At 43.9% G+C, this 17,490-nt stretch overlaps 1 protein-coding gene across 1 annotated transcript in view; it reads right to left on the bottom strand.

Moving 5' to 3' along the window:
• Positions 1–17,490, bottom strand: part of LOC141156813 (very-long-chain enoyl-CoA reductase-like) — a 78,304-nt gene that overhangs the window by 10,193 nt on the left and 50,621 nt on the right. The window contains exons 8-10 of the mRNA XM_073643221.1: positions 7,495–7,567; positions 7,365–7,408; positions 7,038–7,095 (exon numbers count right to left, since the gene is read on the bottom strand). Of these exons, the coding sequence (XP_073499322.1) occupies positions 7,038–7,095; positions 7,365–7,408; positions 7,495–7,567 (175 nt within the window). The remainder of the gene's footprint in view (positions 1–7,037; positions 7,096–7,364; positions 7,409–7,494; positions 7,568–17,490) is intronic.

The following is a 17,490-nucleotide window of genomic DNA, read 5'->3' as shown; positions in this document are numbered from 1 at the left end:
TGGAGACTTCACACTAGACCTCAAGCAGCTTGGATTGTGGCCTCTCCACTCTTCCTCCAGACTCTGGGACCTTGATTTCCAAATGAAATGCAAAATTTACTTTCATCTGAAAACAACACCTTGGACCACTGAGCAACAGTCCAGGTCCTTTTCTCCTTGGCCCAGGTACGAGGCTTCTGGTGTGGTCTATTGGTCATGAGTGGCTTGACACAAGGAATGTGACACTTGTAGCCCATGTCCTGGATACGTCTGTGTGTGGTGGCTCTTGAGGCAATGACCCCAGCAGCAGTCCACTCCTTGTGAATCTCTCCCAAATTTTTGAATGGACTTTTTTTAACAATCCTTTCAAGGCTGTGGTTATCCCGGTTGCTTGTGCACCTTTTTCTTCCACACTTTTTCTTTCCACTCAACTTTTCATTAATATGCTTGCATACAGCCAGCTTCTTCAGCAATGACCTTTTGTGGCTTACCCTCCTTGTGGAGTGTGTCAATGACTGCCTTCTGGACATCTGTCAAGTCAGCAGTTTTCCCCATGATTGTGGAGCCTACTGAAACAGACTAAGGGACCTTTTTAAACGCTTAGGAAGCCTTTGCAGGTGTTTTTTGTTAATTATTTAAATTTACTGAGATAATGACTTTTGTGTTTTCATTGGCCCTAAGCCATAATCATCAACATTAACAGAAAGAAACACTTGAAATAAATCACTGTTTGTAATGACTCTATATAATATATGAGTTTCACTTTTTGTATTGAAGAACTGAAATAAATCAACTTTTTGATGATATTCTAATTTTGTGAGAAGCACTTGTAAGTACTTCTGGCCGGTGGCGATGGCGCCAGCCACCAATAACAGCCGATCGGCGAGGGTGCTGGGTGTTGGACCCTGGCCGAACAGACATTCATGCCCTATCCTAAGGATAGGCCATCAATGTAAAAGTAGCGGACAACCTCTGATTTTCACAGACTGTTATATAGAAAAGAATAGAGAAACATTTTTTTTTTTTTTTTATTGTTCACATAGAAGAAAAACTGATGAAACTGTCAATTTTGCTCATACATGAAAAAAAACTAAAATGTGAATGAGCCCTTATTCTGCACCAAAATTGACTCATGCAGATATTTAGGACTGTTTAGCTGTGTGCAGATATTCTCACAATTCAACTGATCAAAACCGTAATGACTTGAGTGGGTTCTGCTAATAGTGTCCGTTCACACAACATCTTTCAGACAGATTCTGCTCTGACACCTGCCTACAAAAAAGCACTAAATAAAAGATTAAAAGAAAGAACATATGCATTTCTATGAAAACATTTTCATATATTCAGGGTTTTGAGCATCTTTTAACCGCTTCAGGTTCCCAAAGATGCCAAGTGGTTAAAAATTAAGTGACCCGACCAATATTCAGGTGGTTTTGAAGACGCTCTGTACTTTCTAATAAGTCAATAGGAAAGATCAATTTTTTTGCACTGAGCAATATAAAAGACAATATTTGGCCTCCTGTGTAAAAACTATTCTAATTGTTAGCGATTATCATCGCAGTCAGACCACTTCTTTCACATTTACTTCTGCTCTGAAAAAAAATTAAAGGCCAAAATCTTATTGGTTTCTTTGTACGACACATTTTTAATCCTGTACCACTGGCTTAGTCCCCAGAAAAAGAAAATAACGGACTGATGACAGGCCCTTTTATCCCCTTAGTGATGGAGCCAATTTTGACCTTAATGACCAGGCCAATTTTTTTTTTTTTTTTTAACTCTGACCACTGTCACTTTTTGTGGCAATAACTCTAGAAAGCTTCAACAGATCCCGCTGATTCTGAGATTGTTTTTTCCTGACATTTTGTACTTTACGATAGTAGTGAAATGTACTTAATACAACTTGTGTTTATTTGTGAAAATATCGGAAAGTTGGCAAAATTTTGAAAATTTCACAATTTTCACACTTTGAATTCTTATGCCCTTAAACCAGAGTTATGTCATACAAAATAGTTAATAAATAACATTTCCCACATGTCTAATTTATATCAGCACAATTTTGAAACATATTTTGTTTTGTTAGGAAATTATAAGGGTTAAAGTTCACCAGCGATTTCTCATTTTTCCCCAAAAATTTACAAAACCATTTTTTAGGGACCACATGTGAAGTGACTTTGGGAGAACCGAAAATGTGTTGTGCAATTGCTCCCGAGTACGCCGATACCCCATATGTAGGGGAAAAACTATTGTTTGGGTGCATGGCAGGGCATGGAAAGGAAGTAGTGAAGTTTTGGAACGCAGAATTTCATGGAATGGTCTGCGGGCGTCATGTTGAGTTTGGAAAGACCTTGATGTGCCTAAACAGGGAAAACGCCCCACAAGTGACCCAATTTTGGAAACTACACCCCTCAAGGATATTATTCAAGGGTATAGTGAGCATTTTGAACCACCGGGTACGACACAGAATTTGATATTAGGTCGTCATATGGAAAATTTTAATTTTTTTTCACGAAAATGTTGTTTTCAAATTTGTTATTTTCACAATGGATACTAGGTGAAAACGGACCCCATAACTTGTTACGCAATTTCTCCCAAACGCGATGATACTCCATATGTGGTCAAAAACTTCTGTTTGGATACATAGTAGGGCTAGGAAAGGAAAGAGCGTTATTTGTCTGAAATAAATTATGAAAGCCATGTCACATTTGGAGAGCCCCTGTAATGCAGAAAGCCCCACAAGTGACCCCATTTTGGCAACTAGACCCCTCAAGGAATTCATGTAGGGGTGTACTGAGCATTTTTAACCTAGAGGTGATTCATGAAACTTTATAACATTTAGATGTGAGAACAAAAAAAAAAAATTCCACTAAAATACTGTTTTAGCCCAACCGTATAATTTACGTAAGGGGTAATAGGAGAAAATGGACCCCATAATTTGTTATGCAATTTTTACCGAACACAGTGACACCCCATATGTGGTTGCACACTACTGTTTGAGCACTCAGCAGGGGTTGCATGGGAAGGAGAGCTACTTGGCTTTTAGAATGCAGATTCCGTTTGTATAGATTGTGGGCTCCATTAGCCGAGCCTCTGAGGTGCCAGAGCAGCAGAAACCCCCCAGATGACCCCTTATTAGAAACTCCACTGCCTAAGGAATTCATCTAGGGGTGTAGTGAGTATTTTGAACCCATAGGTGCCTCACAGAATTTTATAACATTGAGACATGGAAATAAGACATTTTAGTTGTAAAAATGTAATTATTGTATTTACTGCTAATTTTTCAGGTACACAAGGGTTCAGAGGTGAAACTAGACCCCATCATTTATTGCAAAATTTCTCCTGAATGCGGTCATGCCCCATGGGTCGTCAGAAATTACTGTTAGGCCACACGTCAAGGCTGAGAAGGAAGGAGCACTATTTGACTTTTGGAGCACAAAATTTTGCTAAAATAGTTGGCAGGTGACATTTGCAGAGCCCCAAAGATGGCAGAAAAGCAGAAAATTCCCAACAATGACCCCATGGTAGAAATTGTACCTCTCAATTAATCTAAGGCTGCAGTGTCTATTTTGTAACATCCACGCCAGGCTTTATTCTGGAAAATTGCAAATATGGCAGTTTAGTGCCCATACAGTGTAGTGCCCCCATACATTGTACCCAGCTTGTGCGTCTGGCGATACGCACCCCATAAATTGTCAAGTGCTCTCCCTGCTACAATAATGCCAAACATGTGGCTGCTTACTGTGGTTTAAACACAGTGGCGCTCAGAAGGAGGGGGCATTTGGTTTTGGGAGCGCAGAATTAACTGGATTTTATTTGAGGGGGTGGGAGCCATGTTGCTTTGCCAGAGCTTGTTCTACCAGTAACGTGGGAACACCCTATAGTTCCAGTGACAGATGACGGACCTGGGTTTGTGCGGGATAAATTAGGTTTTTTATTGGTAACATTTTGGGGTACAGAATTTTTTTGATCACTTCCAGAATAAGGCTGGATCACATTCTTGTGTTCACGCTGAACACTTAAGTCGGGGTTTCCGTGTAATTTCCACAAAAATGCGATTCAGACGAAACCCCCAACATAATGAGGCAGATGGAGACACTTTGGGCTTCGTTTGGCGTCTGCTCCCGTGGTATTCATCTGTTTAGGCGCACACAGATCTGTGGTCGCCCACACTAGTGCACTAAAAAGACACCTATAATGATGGGACACCGCTGGAACAGAAACCAGTCCAAAGTGACTCCATCGGCCTCATAAGTGAGTGGTTCCATCTAGGGTTTTGTCTGAATCGCGGTTTTGGAGAATTTACACAGAAACTCTGACGTAAGCGCTCAGCGGAGAGAGCAGGATAAATGAGAGCCGAGCCTTATTCTGATTTTTGGGAGGCAGAATGAACAAATAGACATCATTACCAGAATAATTCTTATTTTTATTTTTGCACAGTTCTCCTTGCGGTATAAGTGATAAGGCGGATTTATTCTTCGGGGCCGTGCGATCACAGCGATACCAGATTTATATAGTTTTTTTCTAGGTTTTGCAGCTATCATACAGTAAAAATGCTTTTTTTTTATAAAAAGTAGTGCTTTAACTTTTTTATTTTTTGGTGAACAGAGCTGTATGATGGCTTAATTTTTCGAAAAGAGTTGCAGATTTTTTGGTACTATTTTGGGGTACATAATATTTTTTGATCACTTTTTATTCAGATTTTTCAGACACAGAATTAACAAAAACCAGCAATTCAGTTATTGTTTTTATTTTTTGCGCCGTTCACTGTGCGATAAAAGTGACCAATTTATCCGTCGGGTCGGTACGATTACAGGGATACCAGATTTATATTGTTTTTTTCATGATTTGCTATTTTTACAGACTAAAAACAATATTTTACAAAAATTAATTTGTTTTTGCATCATCATATTCTGAGAGCTATAACTTTGTAGTTTTCATTTATACCATTTTTTTTTTTTAACATACACTATGACTTTTTGATCGCTTTTTATTCACTTTTTTGTGAGTCAGTAAGCTAAAAAAAGCATAATTTTTGGCGTGTTTTTTACTTTATTTGTTTATGGCGTTCGCCAAACGGAGTAAGTAACATGTAAGTCTTATATAGCGGGTAATTCCGGATGCGGCAATACCAATTATGTGTACTTTTCTTTTGTTTATTTTTGTTTTATCACAAACGCTGCGTTTTGAGTGGCGAAACTGTTTTTAGTTATTTGTGTGCGCTTTTTTGTGTTTTTTACATACTTTAATTCAATTTTTTTTACTTTTTTTACTAAGTGGGACATGTTTGTTTTTTATTTTATTGCTGGTTTCATACACTGCAGTACTCGTCATCTCACAGGCCACCGTACCCTGGGGTCATCACATAACAATGGTAACCATTGGTACCCACGATCCTCATCGCGGGGGGGGGGGTCCTATGGTTACTAAGAGGGTCTTGTGACCCCTTTGTAACAACTTAAATACTGCTGTAGTGATTGACAGCGGTATTTAAGGGGTTAATCAGCCCCGATCAGCATCGAAACCGGCCAATATTGCAGGATGTCAGCTATCACATACAGCCGACACCTGCAGGAATTGACGCCCGCCGGGCAGCGCTATTCCCGAGGGAATAAGGCCCCTTAACAACTGCTGTTTTGATGTGTTTCAGCAGTCGTTAAGGGGTTAAGCGCAAGAATGCTAGGCTGAAGCATTTTCCTTATAAAGTTCATACAGTTTTTTCAATTCCAGAACAAACTCTCTCCTTCTCTTTATTCAGTACATTTTGTAGGCTTTGGCTCCGATTTATCAAAGCTTTTACGCCAAAGAAGGGGCGATAAAGTTTTGAAAAGTTGCAAAATGTTGGTGTCTTCAAGCCAGTTTCTTCCAACTCTATCAAAATGAGGGGAGCTAGGGTGGGACGGGAACATGAAGTCACAGCTCGTCTAATTCATGACGATCTGTGGCATTTTGTATGTCACAAGTCTCACTCCAGTCCATTTATCAGGACATATACACTGAGGAAAATCTCCTGGCCTTTACATTGAAGAAGCACTCCTCCTCCTCCCATCAAAGTTTTTATCCTCTTAATATATTGCAATCATCATATCATATAGCACTGTGTACTTACAATTGCTCATTTTGCCTTTCTACCCAGCTAATTCTTCTCTTTTCCATTAGGTCTATGACATAGGTCTTTTCAATTAGGTCTGTGTGATTAAAAACTGACTAGCTGAATCCTTCTAAGCTCTATGTAGAAACAGGAGGTCAATTTTCCCTGTATGAGTCATGAGTTACTGCAAAAGTCCCTGGCAGGGGGAGTAGGGAACAGCTGGGTCAGGAGCTGAAGAGGGGAATGACTTCTGCAGGGAAAATAGACCTCCTGTTTCTACATAGAGCAGAGAAAAGAGAAGAATTAACTGGGTAGAAAGGCAAAATGAGCAATTGTAAGTACACAGTGCTGTATAACATGAGGATTGCGATATGTTAAGGGGATAAAAACTTTGATGGGAAGAGTGCTTCTTTAAAATAGGTCTCTATTTACAAGACCACTATTGCCCTTTTGGCTTCTGTCTGGCCTGTATATGTCAGCCTACTATCTATTTAAAGGAGTTGTTCCCTTTGAAATAGAATTCATTTTTTTAAAACAAAATTCAGCAAGGAATGAGTTATATTTGAAAATGGAACAACCACTTTAAGGTTATAAAAAAGTGCAGCAGACAGTGTGCTTCCTTATATGAAAGACCGCCGCAAAAAAAGTATATCTGATATATATATTAATTATATGTATATATAATTTATTTATTTATTTATTTTTTACAATGGGTCCCTATAGTGGAATGACGTCATAGCATCCAAAGGAGACTGTGGACATAGATATATACCTAAAAAATATACACCAGACATTGGGGGCAAACACAATGTAAAATTAAAAATTACTAAGGCATGGCTTTCCAGTTATGACTTGCAAATCCTCAGCAATGCTGCTTGCCTGCCATCCAATGATGGTAGTTGTGCACCTAATGAGAGTTTTATTTGCTGTCAAATTGGAAAAACAATTCATAACATTAAAATAAATTGCATACCTTCTATTCTCAGATTACTCAGTGCTACATGAATGAAGAAATTACCAGTTTCACATATCTGTAAGAAAACAAAACAAAAACACAAAACACATAAAAAGAGTCTATAAATGAGCTCCTATGAAATGATTACCCTATAGGATAAATGTAACTAATCATACACAGCTTATTACATTAAGTATTGCAGCAGGCTGTAAATCCACAGTCCTAGCTATGGCACGCTGCACAGGTATCTGGTGCTCAATATGAAAATTACAATAAAATAGGATTTAAGAAAACACATAACAAATGGCAAAAAAATATATATATTTAAATTGTGAAGATACCCACCAAAAACATGATCATAGATAAGCTTATCTGCTTTTTCCCATAAGCTGTAAGACATTAAAACAAAACAAATAATGGATCTTGAAGAATACACCGGGGAGTTTAAGTCAAAACATCTCTTTCTCAAACTTACAAGGTGGAGTGTACAAAGGGTGATTGATATAGTATGCGAGCCATGCTGCAAAGCCCCAGTAGTAGAAACAATTCTGTAAAACAATCTGACAGTTATTCCATTGTATAATACCAAGATCCTCGGGAAAATAGAATAACAACACGTTAACACAATATTATATATATATATACATAATACATTTCTTTGCACAGTAATCTACTGTGTATCTCCTGACTAGAACGCTGGGATTGCATGACTGTTTTTCTCCATTATCAGCTGGGCATACATGATACAATCTGCATTGAATTTGATTATAATTATAAGGGTATGTTCACACGGTGCATTTTTGCTGAGTATTTCTGCACATTTTTGCCACGAAAACAAACTCTGCATTTTACTATACCAGCAAAGTGAATGAGATTTCTGAAGTCTCATGCAGACGCGGCTTATTTTTTTCCTTGCAAATTTGAAGCAGTTTCATATCTGAAGCATGTCAATTCTTCCAGCTTTTTTGAAACGTTTTCACCCATTCTAATGAGTAGGGAAAAAAAGTATCAAACACGTACACAAAAACACACATATTTTAAGCATCATTTTTCCTGCCAATAGACACATTTTTGGTGCAAAACTGTCTGCTGCAAATACTTAAAAATTAAAACAGTAAGGCCATGTTCACACTAGGCGTTATTTCAGCTTTTTTTCAAGCGTTTTTTTATGCAAGTTTTCAGCTGCGTTTTACAGTACCAGCAAAGTCTATGAGATTTCAGAAATCTCATGCACACACATTGGTTTTTGTGTCATCAGTATTTTGTGCTTTGCATGTTTTTTTGCACAATAGAGCATGTTACTTCTTTCAGCGTTTTTTCACCCATTGAAAGTAATGGGTGGTGAAAAAACTCTGAAAAAAATGCCTAGTGAACATAGCTAGCAGGTTTTGCTGCGTTTTTAGTGGAAAAAAAGCAAGTAGAGCAGAATGTGAAACTCATTTATTTTTGTGATTTTACCATCTTGTCTTGGTCATCTGAGATGGCAGTTTGGATTAGGACAGTTGAATTAAATTAGTGATGTGTAAAATGTAAACATTGGCCGACCAAGGTGTGAGATTGAACAATACCAGTGGCCCACAGAGGTGTGAAATTGAACAATCCCCGAGCAACTCAATGGCAGACCATAGTGAGAAAATAAATAGTGTCCTACAAACTCAATGCACTGCCAGTGTCTTAGGTAAACGATTCCTGAACAATTCACCTCCCCCACTGTTACTTTTGAAATTCTGGTTAATATGGTTTCACATATGTTTTGCATTGGTGACCTGTGTTCATGCTTCTGTGGTGGAAGCAAAGCTGAACTTTGGGATCCTGAAAAACGCACCAAAAAACACACCAAAACCTGCATGCATATTTGATGCAGCTTCTTTCCTGCCAAGAGATCAGGTTTTGCTGTAGAAAAAAAAACACTTAGTGTGAACATAGCCTTACTCTTTATTCCATAAATCAATAGTACACATGAAAATGATAAACTTTGTACTGTATCTTATTAGAAAAATCTGCTTCTTTCTCTGCCAGGACTGATCATTCAGTCCCCAAATTCTCATTTGACAGGTAAAATCAGTATTCAGTGAAGATAGATTGTTACATTACTGAAATAAGAGATGACAGCTGGTGCTTATAAGATTCTATGTAGAAGGGAGGAGGGAAGAGCTCAGCCTCTAGCTCCCCCATCTTCCTCCTCACTTCCCTTTACATGGGAAATGACAATTGCTACTGATAAGATTGTATCTCAGTAATGTAAAAATCTGTCTTCACGGAATACAGATTTTACCCGTGAATTTGGAATTTTAAGAATAAAAGATAAGTCCTGGAGAAAAAAGAAGCAGATTTCTCTGATAATGTCATGCACAGTGTAGGAAAGACAAAGTGCAACACAAAGGGATGAGGGGAAGGGAGCCCAGACGCTAGGGAAAGGGGAAAGCGGAAACCTCCTAGGTTGATCTGCAATCACAGTCTCCCCGTACCGTCCCTATATTGGTTCCTCACCAATCGCTGCACAGGAACCTATCGCTGTATTTCCTTAGCGCTTCGCCCTGGATAGGGAATGGGGGAGGAGCGCTAGTCGATCCCAACTGACAACTAAAGACAGCAAGGTGAGACAGACACGGGGGAAGTAGCTTAGCTTGAGTTGACTGCAGAGAGATGGCACACACGTCTTCTTAGCACCAGAGAAGAATAAGAACTGCACTTGCTCCAAGCCTTCACAAGGGGTCATGTGAATATCACCGGCACCTCTGTGTAGCAACCAGGAACTATTTAAACACCCAGGCCTGATTGTCAATTAGAGCAGGAGGGCGGTAGCCGCTGGGTCCTAGAGTGAGACAGCTAAGAAGGTGTCTGTAATGCCAAACGAAGGGATCTCCTGCAACCAATTGCAGGGTGATTGTCTGTCACATCTGACACCCCCGTGACAGATAAGATACATTACAAAGTTGCTTATTTTCATGTATACTTTTGATTTTATAAATAGAAACTAAAACAACAGTTTCTCTTTAAGGTTGCACATGCCCTATAGTAGATTCCCCGCCAACCTAAATTTGAAGAATTTGCAAATTAGCTCTCTTCCAAGTGGAAGAAAAGAAAGCTGGCTATCAAATGAACAGCTTTCCAAGAATGGGTTTCGTTTTCCTTTCGAAGACGACTCCGGTTTGGCTAAATATCTAAAGTCATGTGGCAAGGCTCCGAAAATGGTTGAACACTAATTTGTAGGGTGGCAGCCTCTAATAGGTGGCACTTCAGTGTCAGGGTTCTTCTTCCTGGAGGAGAATGAATTTGCATCTACTACCAGTGAGACACTACTTCTGTCAGCAAGTTGCCCACAGCTCAGACGTTAGACATGATTCCACCTCTCAATCTCAAAATTTCAGGTTCTTTCGCACAAACACTATTAGACTAGGGTCAGACAGCCGTAGAGTCTCTCAAATGACACTCTGATCAGAGTTTGATGCAAGTGTCAGCACAGTGTGATCAGATTCTCTCGGATGAGGAGAAGATGGAGAACAAAATGTCTCCATTTTCTCCATTCTGTAAGTCTGCGGGAAACCAGACTGCACTCATATGCCATCTGAGTGCAGCCCAATGATTTCCACGCACTCATAGACTTGAATAGGTGCGTGCCATCCGATTTCAAAGTGAAATTCCAGAATGCTGCGATTTTTCCCACTGACAGATTGTGTCAATAAATGAAAAAAATTGTGCATTGAATAACATTGGTCTGTGTCCTATCCGATAAGAAAAAAAAAAATCAGATAGCACTTGTCTGATGTATACACTGATGTGAGCGAGCCCTAATCCTTTGAATAGACAACACCCTCAGCAAGATATATTGATTAGCAAAGTTGTCAAAGTCCTCAAAAGGCTGGAGAGCGACATTTTTCCTGTCTGCCTATCTAGCCTAATTTGGCTAGGTGCTAAGAAAAGATAAAACTTTGAGTAAAAGCCCGTTATTCTGACATTCTGTAGACCTCATTATCCAGAAAAAATGAACAGTGAGCGAGATGCCTATTTTGATAAGTAATGGTAGCATACTGTATGGCAGAGAGATGTTCTGCGGCATGGATGACATATTAGTTTAGTTCACATAGTTTTACTTCTTAGACATTAGTAGATTCTTCATCTTCAGTTCAGTTAAGCTTTAGACATTGCAAGAGAAATGGTGCCAACTGGAGGTACAGTTAAAGAGTTATTCCCAATAAAACAAATTATGTCCTCTTCTGCAGCCCTATATTGAATGGGGCAGAGATGTGCATACTAGGCCACCGCTCCATACATCGTCCTCCCGGAAATAGCCGAGTACATGGCTCAAATTTCTACCGCACAGTATCACAGAAAATGAATAGCGCAGAAGCCGAGCATGCATACCTTTGCTCCACTTCCACTCAAGACAGAGCCCCGATCTCGGGATCAAAATCACCAACCTTGGGATTGCAAGAGGTCAGCAAGTTATCCTCTATTCATATTGACGCGCCCAGGGGACGGGGGAAGACTCGGCGCCCGGGCCTTGTTGTTGCCTGATCTTGGGGGATGTCGCGGTGGTCGGCTCGCGGGCCCGTACCCTGGGGTCACTCTTAAAAGAAGGGGGGAAGATGTATGGGATAGGGATGTTCGTGACGCCACCCGTGGTGTCTGGTGAGGATCACCAGCGCTGTGCCAGTCCTGTCAGGCCGATGTTTAGGCAGCTTAGTTGGTACGACTCCCTACAGGTGGAGCGGGGCCTCAGGGCAGCGTAAGTGTAGGGATGCAGGACAGAGGGGACTCAGCCGGGTCAGAGGAAGAATAGGCACACACACAACAGTTCACTTCAGTACCTTTACTGGTGGTGTTTCTGGCACGGGCCAGGGTACTTCAGGGTGAAGGGTGCATATCAGAACTCTCCCCAGTGAGCGGGTGTGGGGCCTCCTGTTCCTTGCCTTTCCTTGATAAGTTTCTGACCTGCCTGGAGCTAGGCCTAACTTGGTCTCTGTCTTGCACCTGCTGACCTGGTGGTAGGGCCTTCTGTTGGAGTTCACACTCCCTGGTCTCTGGGGCCTCCGTGATTCCTGACCCTGGTACGTAATCAGCTTTTGGTGTTCCTGGGACATATAGTTCGCCAGAGGTTCCGGTTGTTTCTGCTGGGTGTAAGGAATCCCTACAGACGTGGACCCGGTGTCCGGTATATGTTCCTGGGGTGAGCGGGTAAAGCTCCTCTGCCCCCTATGTTACTCGCTTTCCACTCGCCTCCGGCCACGCTCGGGGCCCTCACTAGGCTTCACACGGGCAGTAGGCCTCGCTACTCTTCACCGCTCTTTTGGCGTCGGCACGCCCTAGGCTCACTAACTTGAGCTCTCTGAGTCTGGACTGAACTGACTGAGCTCCACTGCAGGCTAGCTTCTGCAGGAGCTCCTCTCAACAGACTGACTGCCAAACTCCACCCTCCAGTATATATATCCCTATCCGGGCTCCCTCTGGTAGTCTGAGGTGGTAGGGTGGAGATGTGTGAAAGCTATGAGAGCCTCTTGTGGAGAAGTCCGTCCATGCACCCCTCTGGGATCTGTGGCACCAATGCGCAGCAGGGCGCCACATTCCCCCCTAGCAAAGCTCAGTACTCCCGGACTGAAGTAATTTTTTTAACATGTAACACAATAATTCTTCCCTTTATGAGAGGCACTTTGCTTGAACGTTGCATAATAAAACATTATAAATAATAAATATATACATACATACATACATACAATAAGCAACCTCAGAATTTAAGTCTGTTCCGGTGAGGTCCCCTGACAGGGTGTCCATCTCATGGGTAAAGTACAAGGTAGCTTGAGGGACCTGTCCAAAGCAAACCCTCAACACAGACCCTGGGGTGGCTGCAGGGCATGGCGAACCTGAGTTGGACCTCCACTTCTGCCACGCCAGACAGGTTTTTGTTCTGAGGTCACCTAAAGGGGCACTCCAGGGAGTGCAATTATTTACAGCAAACAGTTTTTGGGCTGCACACAGTCCTCAGCCACAAAGTTCTTTATGTACCCTTACGGGTAACTAGAGATAACAAGGGAAGTGTCCATATCTCTTAAACTGTCCATTAGTAAGGCAAAGCACATATCAAGATATACATAAAAGAAAATACACAAGACAATACCCCAGGGGCAACTATCTACACTGTCAGAGTTTCCTTCTCTATTCTCTGTATCTGACAGGGGTCTGACCTCGTGTGCTACGTGTCGACCTACGTGGTACTGGGATGCGTGAGGAACTAGTATTTGCACTACCTCCCATTCTGTCAGTTCTAAGTGTTGGGGGACGGCAGGGTTGCCTTAACCTCTCTACGGGACTGGCAAGTATAGCATTGGCTGGGCCTTCTTGTTCTGCTCCAACCGGGGATCCTTCTTCCGGGGATTCTTCTTGAGCAGGCTCTTCTGAAGCACTTACAGGCTCGACTTGCTGTGGAGGGTCTTCTGGCTGTTGAAAGAAGTGGATCACAGGTATTATTACTGCTCCTCCTAGTTGAGGCCAATCTGCCGTGAAATCTCCTAAGTCAGTATGGAGTACTGCTTCTTTAGGCTCCTCCGGTACGGTGAGAGGCACTTCTTGGGGCTGTAGCAGGTCTGGACACAACTTCAGATGGTCTCTAGATACCGTTGCAGTCGTTATTCCTCCGTCTTTGCTAATCAAACAGGTCTTCTTGTTATCAAATCTTGAATTTACCACAGTGCAGGGTTCTCTCCCACTGGTCATCAAGTTTGTGGTTTCTCCTTTTCCTCTTTAACACCACTTCTCCTGGTGTGAAGGGTTCTGCGGGCGCACTTTTATTGTAGTGGGCTTCCTACTTGTCCCTCACCCGAGTGAGACTGTCCTCGACACAGGCCTGTACTCTTCTGTACTGCTCCTGTATGGTCGTGTCCCAGTCCTCAGTGGACATATCTGCTTCTGGTTCTACTACACCAAGCTCCAGGCCCATGGGCAACTTCCCGGGTCTTGCTCACATGAGATATGCTGGAGTACAATTGGTGGAACTCACAGGTATGTGTGTACAGCTCTACCAGGTCAGGTAGTAGGTTTGGCCACTGATTTCTCTCCTCTAGTGGTAAGGTCTTCAGCAGGTCGATGACGATGTTATTCATCTTTTCACAGAGACCGTTCGTTTGGGGGTGGTACGGTGTAGTCCGGATTATTTTACACCCGTACAGATGGCAGAACTCCTTGAACAATTCGGCTTCAAAGGCTGGGCCTGATCCGTCAGCACCTGCTCCGGGTATCCATGGGGCCTGCAGAAGTACGCCTGAAATGTCCTCGCTGCTGTCTCTGCCGTCAGATCCTTGAAGGGGGCGACCACCAGGAACCGGGAGTAGTGATCCACCATGGTCAGGGCATAGGAATATCCTGACCTGCTGGGTGACAGATTGACATGATCCAGGGCCACGATCTCCAAGGGACGAGTTGTCTTGATGGGTTGCAGGGGTGCCTTCTGGCTGCTGTAGTCTTTTCTTCTGAGGCTACAGGGTCCACAATTCCGGCACCACCTCTCAATGGAACTGCGCATTCCTACCCAATAAAACCGACACTTCAGCAGGGTTTCTAGCTTCTTCCAGCCAAAGTGCCCCGCCTGATCGTGGTAGGCTTCCAACACCATCTGGATGTCTGTCTTGGGCACCACTATCTGCCATACCATCTCATGGGTTTTGGGGTTGACGTACCTCCGACACAGTTTCTCTCTATAGATGAACAGCCGGCTCTTCTCATTCCACAGCTGCTTGGCTTGTAGAGACGCGTCCTTCTCCAGGGAGGAACCTTCCTGGGTTATCAGCTCTTTGATACGGCTGACAACCGGGTCGCTGTCCTGGGTCTCCTTCCAGCCGTGGTGAGGCAGGGGGTTTAATGTCTTACTGCGGTGCCTCCTGGAGGCTCGTTGCTCGTGGACCATCCCATTCCGATGAAAGGCAGGTAGTTCAATCTCCTCCAGGTCATTCACTTCTTCTTCAGTGTCCGACTGGTGAGGCATCCTGGACAGGGCATCGGCGATGGCGTTCTTGCGGCCCGCCCGGTACTTAATAGTGAATTGGTAGTTTGACAGCCGAGCCATCCATCGTTGTTCCATGGCTCCTAGCTTGGCTGTTTCCAGATGAGTCAAAGGGTTATTATCAGTGAAGGCAGTGAACTTACTGGAGGCTAGGTAGTGCTTGAACCGCTCGGTGATGGCCCAGACCAGGGCCAGGAACTCCAACTTGAAGCTGCTATAGTTCTCTGGGTTCTTCTCGGTCGGGCGGAGCTTCCTGCTTGCATAGGCGATCACCTTCTCTCGGCCATTCTGCGTCTGACTCAGTACAGCTCCTAATCCTTCGTGGCTGGCATCAGTGTACAGCAGGAATGGTTGGCTGTAGTCAGGGTAGGCTAGGATCTCTTCACCGGTAAGGATCCCCTTCATCACCTCAAAGGATTCAGCTTGCTCCTTACCCCACTGGAACGGGGGATTTCTGCACCTCCTACCAGGAGGTCTTGCAGAGGCGCCGCTTTCTTGGTATAGTCCTTCACAAACCTCCGGTAATACCCGACTGGTCCCAGGAACTGACGTACCTCCTTGAGGCTCTTCGGCTCCGGCCATTTCTGGATGGCAGTGACCTTCTCCGGGTCTGGTGCTACTCCCTCTGGACTAACGATGTGCCCCAGGTACTGGACCTTTCGCTTGAGCAGGTGGCACTTTGAGGGCTTCAGCTTCATCCCATACCGGGACAGCGACTCAAATACCTCCGCCAGGTGCTTCAAGTGGTCCTCATACGTTTTGGAGTATACTATCACGTCGTCCAGGTATAGTAGTACAGTCTTGAAGTTGCGGTGTCCCAGGCAGCACTCCATCAATCTCTGGAAAGTTCCGGGGGCGTTGCAGAGTCCAAACGGCATACTATTGAACTCGGAGAGTCCCAGCGGGGTGGGTGGTGAAGGCCGTCTTCTCCCCATCCTCCTCAGCAACAGCTACTTGCCAGTACCCACTAGTGAGGTCAAGGGTGGAGAAATAATTTGCAGACTTTCAGGCAGCCAGGGATTCCTCTATATGTGGTAAAGGGTATGCATCTTTATGTGTAATGCGATTTACTTGTCTGTAATCTACACACATTCTCATGCTTCCGTCCTTTTTCCTGACTAGAACTAGGGGAGCTACCCAGGGACTACAACTATCCCTTACTACCCCTGCCTTCTTCATGTCGTGCAACATCTCCTTCGCCTTCTGGTCGTGTGCTGGTGGTATAGGCCTGTAACGTTCTTTGATGGGTGGATGGTCACCTGTGGGGATATGGTGTTGAACCCCCTTAATCCTCCCAAAGTCAAGTGGGTGCTTACTGAATACCTGCGCGTATTCCTGAACCACCCGGTGTACACCCTGCTTCTGATGGGCAGGAGTGGTGTCTGTCCCAACTTGGAGCTGTTGACACCAGTCCTCCACCTGGGTTGCCGGGTCATTATCCCCTACTTCGTCTGGTGAGGTTAAGGACTCCGCCGTGTGTATGGAGTTGTTATTTACTGTGTACAATTTGGCAACAGTGGCATAGCGTGGTAATCTAACCTCGTCCTCCCCATAGTTTAGGAGGCGTACGGGCACCCTCCCATTGCGTACATCCACTACCCCTCTGGCAGTTAAGAATGTAGGTCTATGCTCTGAGCTAAGCGCCTCTACTACCGCCTGGTAGCTCCATCCTTTGAGACCTATTGCTGCTCTACACCAAATCAGCATTTCACTCATCTGGGGAATCACAATGGGTACCGGGTCTGTCACCCGTACATTACCAATTTCACCGCCTGTTAGCTTTATCTGTTGCTGGTACATAAGGGCTCAGATCTCTTTCTGGAGCGCCCTTCTCTGCCCTGGTCTGGCAGTGTCAGCCATCTGTTGGAGCAAGAAGAACACTTCTCCCAAACAGTTACTAACAATATTTGTGCCAAGTACCATATACAAGTCTATATCATCAGGATTAGTCTCTACTACAATTAGTCCCTAGTCCTTCAGTTCCACTCTTCCCACCTTTACTGCCACATCCTTAACCCCGACTAGGTTAAGGGGGAGGCCGTTTGAGGCATACACGGAAAGATTTGGATCTGGTGGGTGAAGTTCGTCTATGGACCAGAACCTTTTGTAGAGGACATCAGGCATGATGGTTACCTGAGATCCTGTGTCCAGCAGAGCAGGTGTCGCGATGCCGTCCAGCACGATGGACAGGAAAGGTCTTCCTCCCACGAACCTGCGGTACCAGTTTGATGGGCCTGAGGGGTCTACTCCTGGGTGTCGGCCCTCTGCCCCAGGGTTTGCTCGTTTAAAGGACAGCTCCGGACGGCGTGACCTGTCTTGTGGCAGCGGTGGCAGACAGGGTCCCTCGGAAGGCGGCGTTGGCCGCTGGTTCTCCCAGGGGGTGGCGTTGTCCTCCTCTTCCTTCTCATCCAGGGGACATCCTCAGGGCTGTCGGCTAGCAGGATCCTTCCTCCTCGGGCTCCGTCCGCAGCTGCAGGG

This window comes from Phyllobates terribilis, unplaced genomic scaffold, assembly GCF_046119375.1.
Source record: "Phyllobates terribilis strain yellow unplaced genomic scaffold, ASM4611937v1 Scaffold_8__6_contigs__length_399053987, whole genome shotgun sequence".
Taxonomy (NCBI): domain Eukaryota; kingdom Metazoa; phylum Chordata; class Amphibia; order Anura; family Dendrobatidae; genus Phyllobates; species Phyllobates terribilis.
Note: the sequence above shows the minus strand (reverse complement) of the source record. Positions and strands in the feature narration are given on the sequence as shown.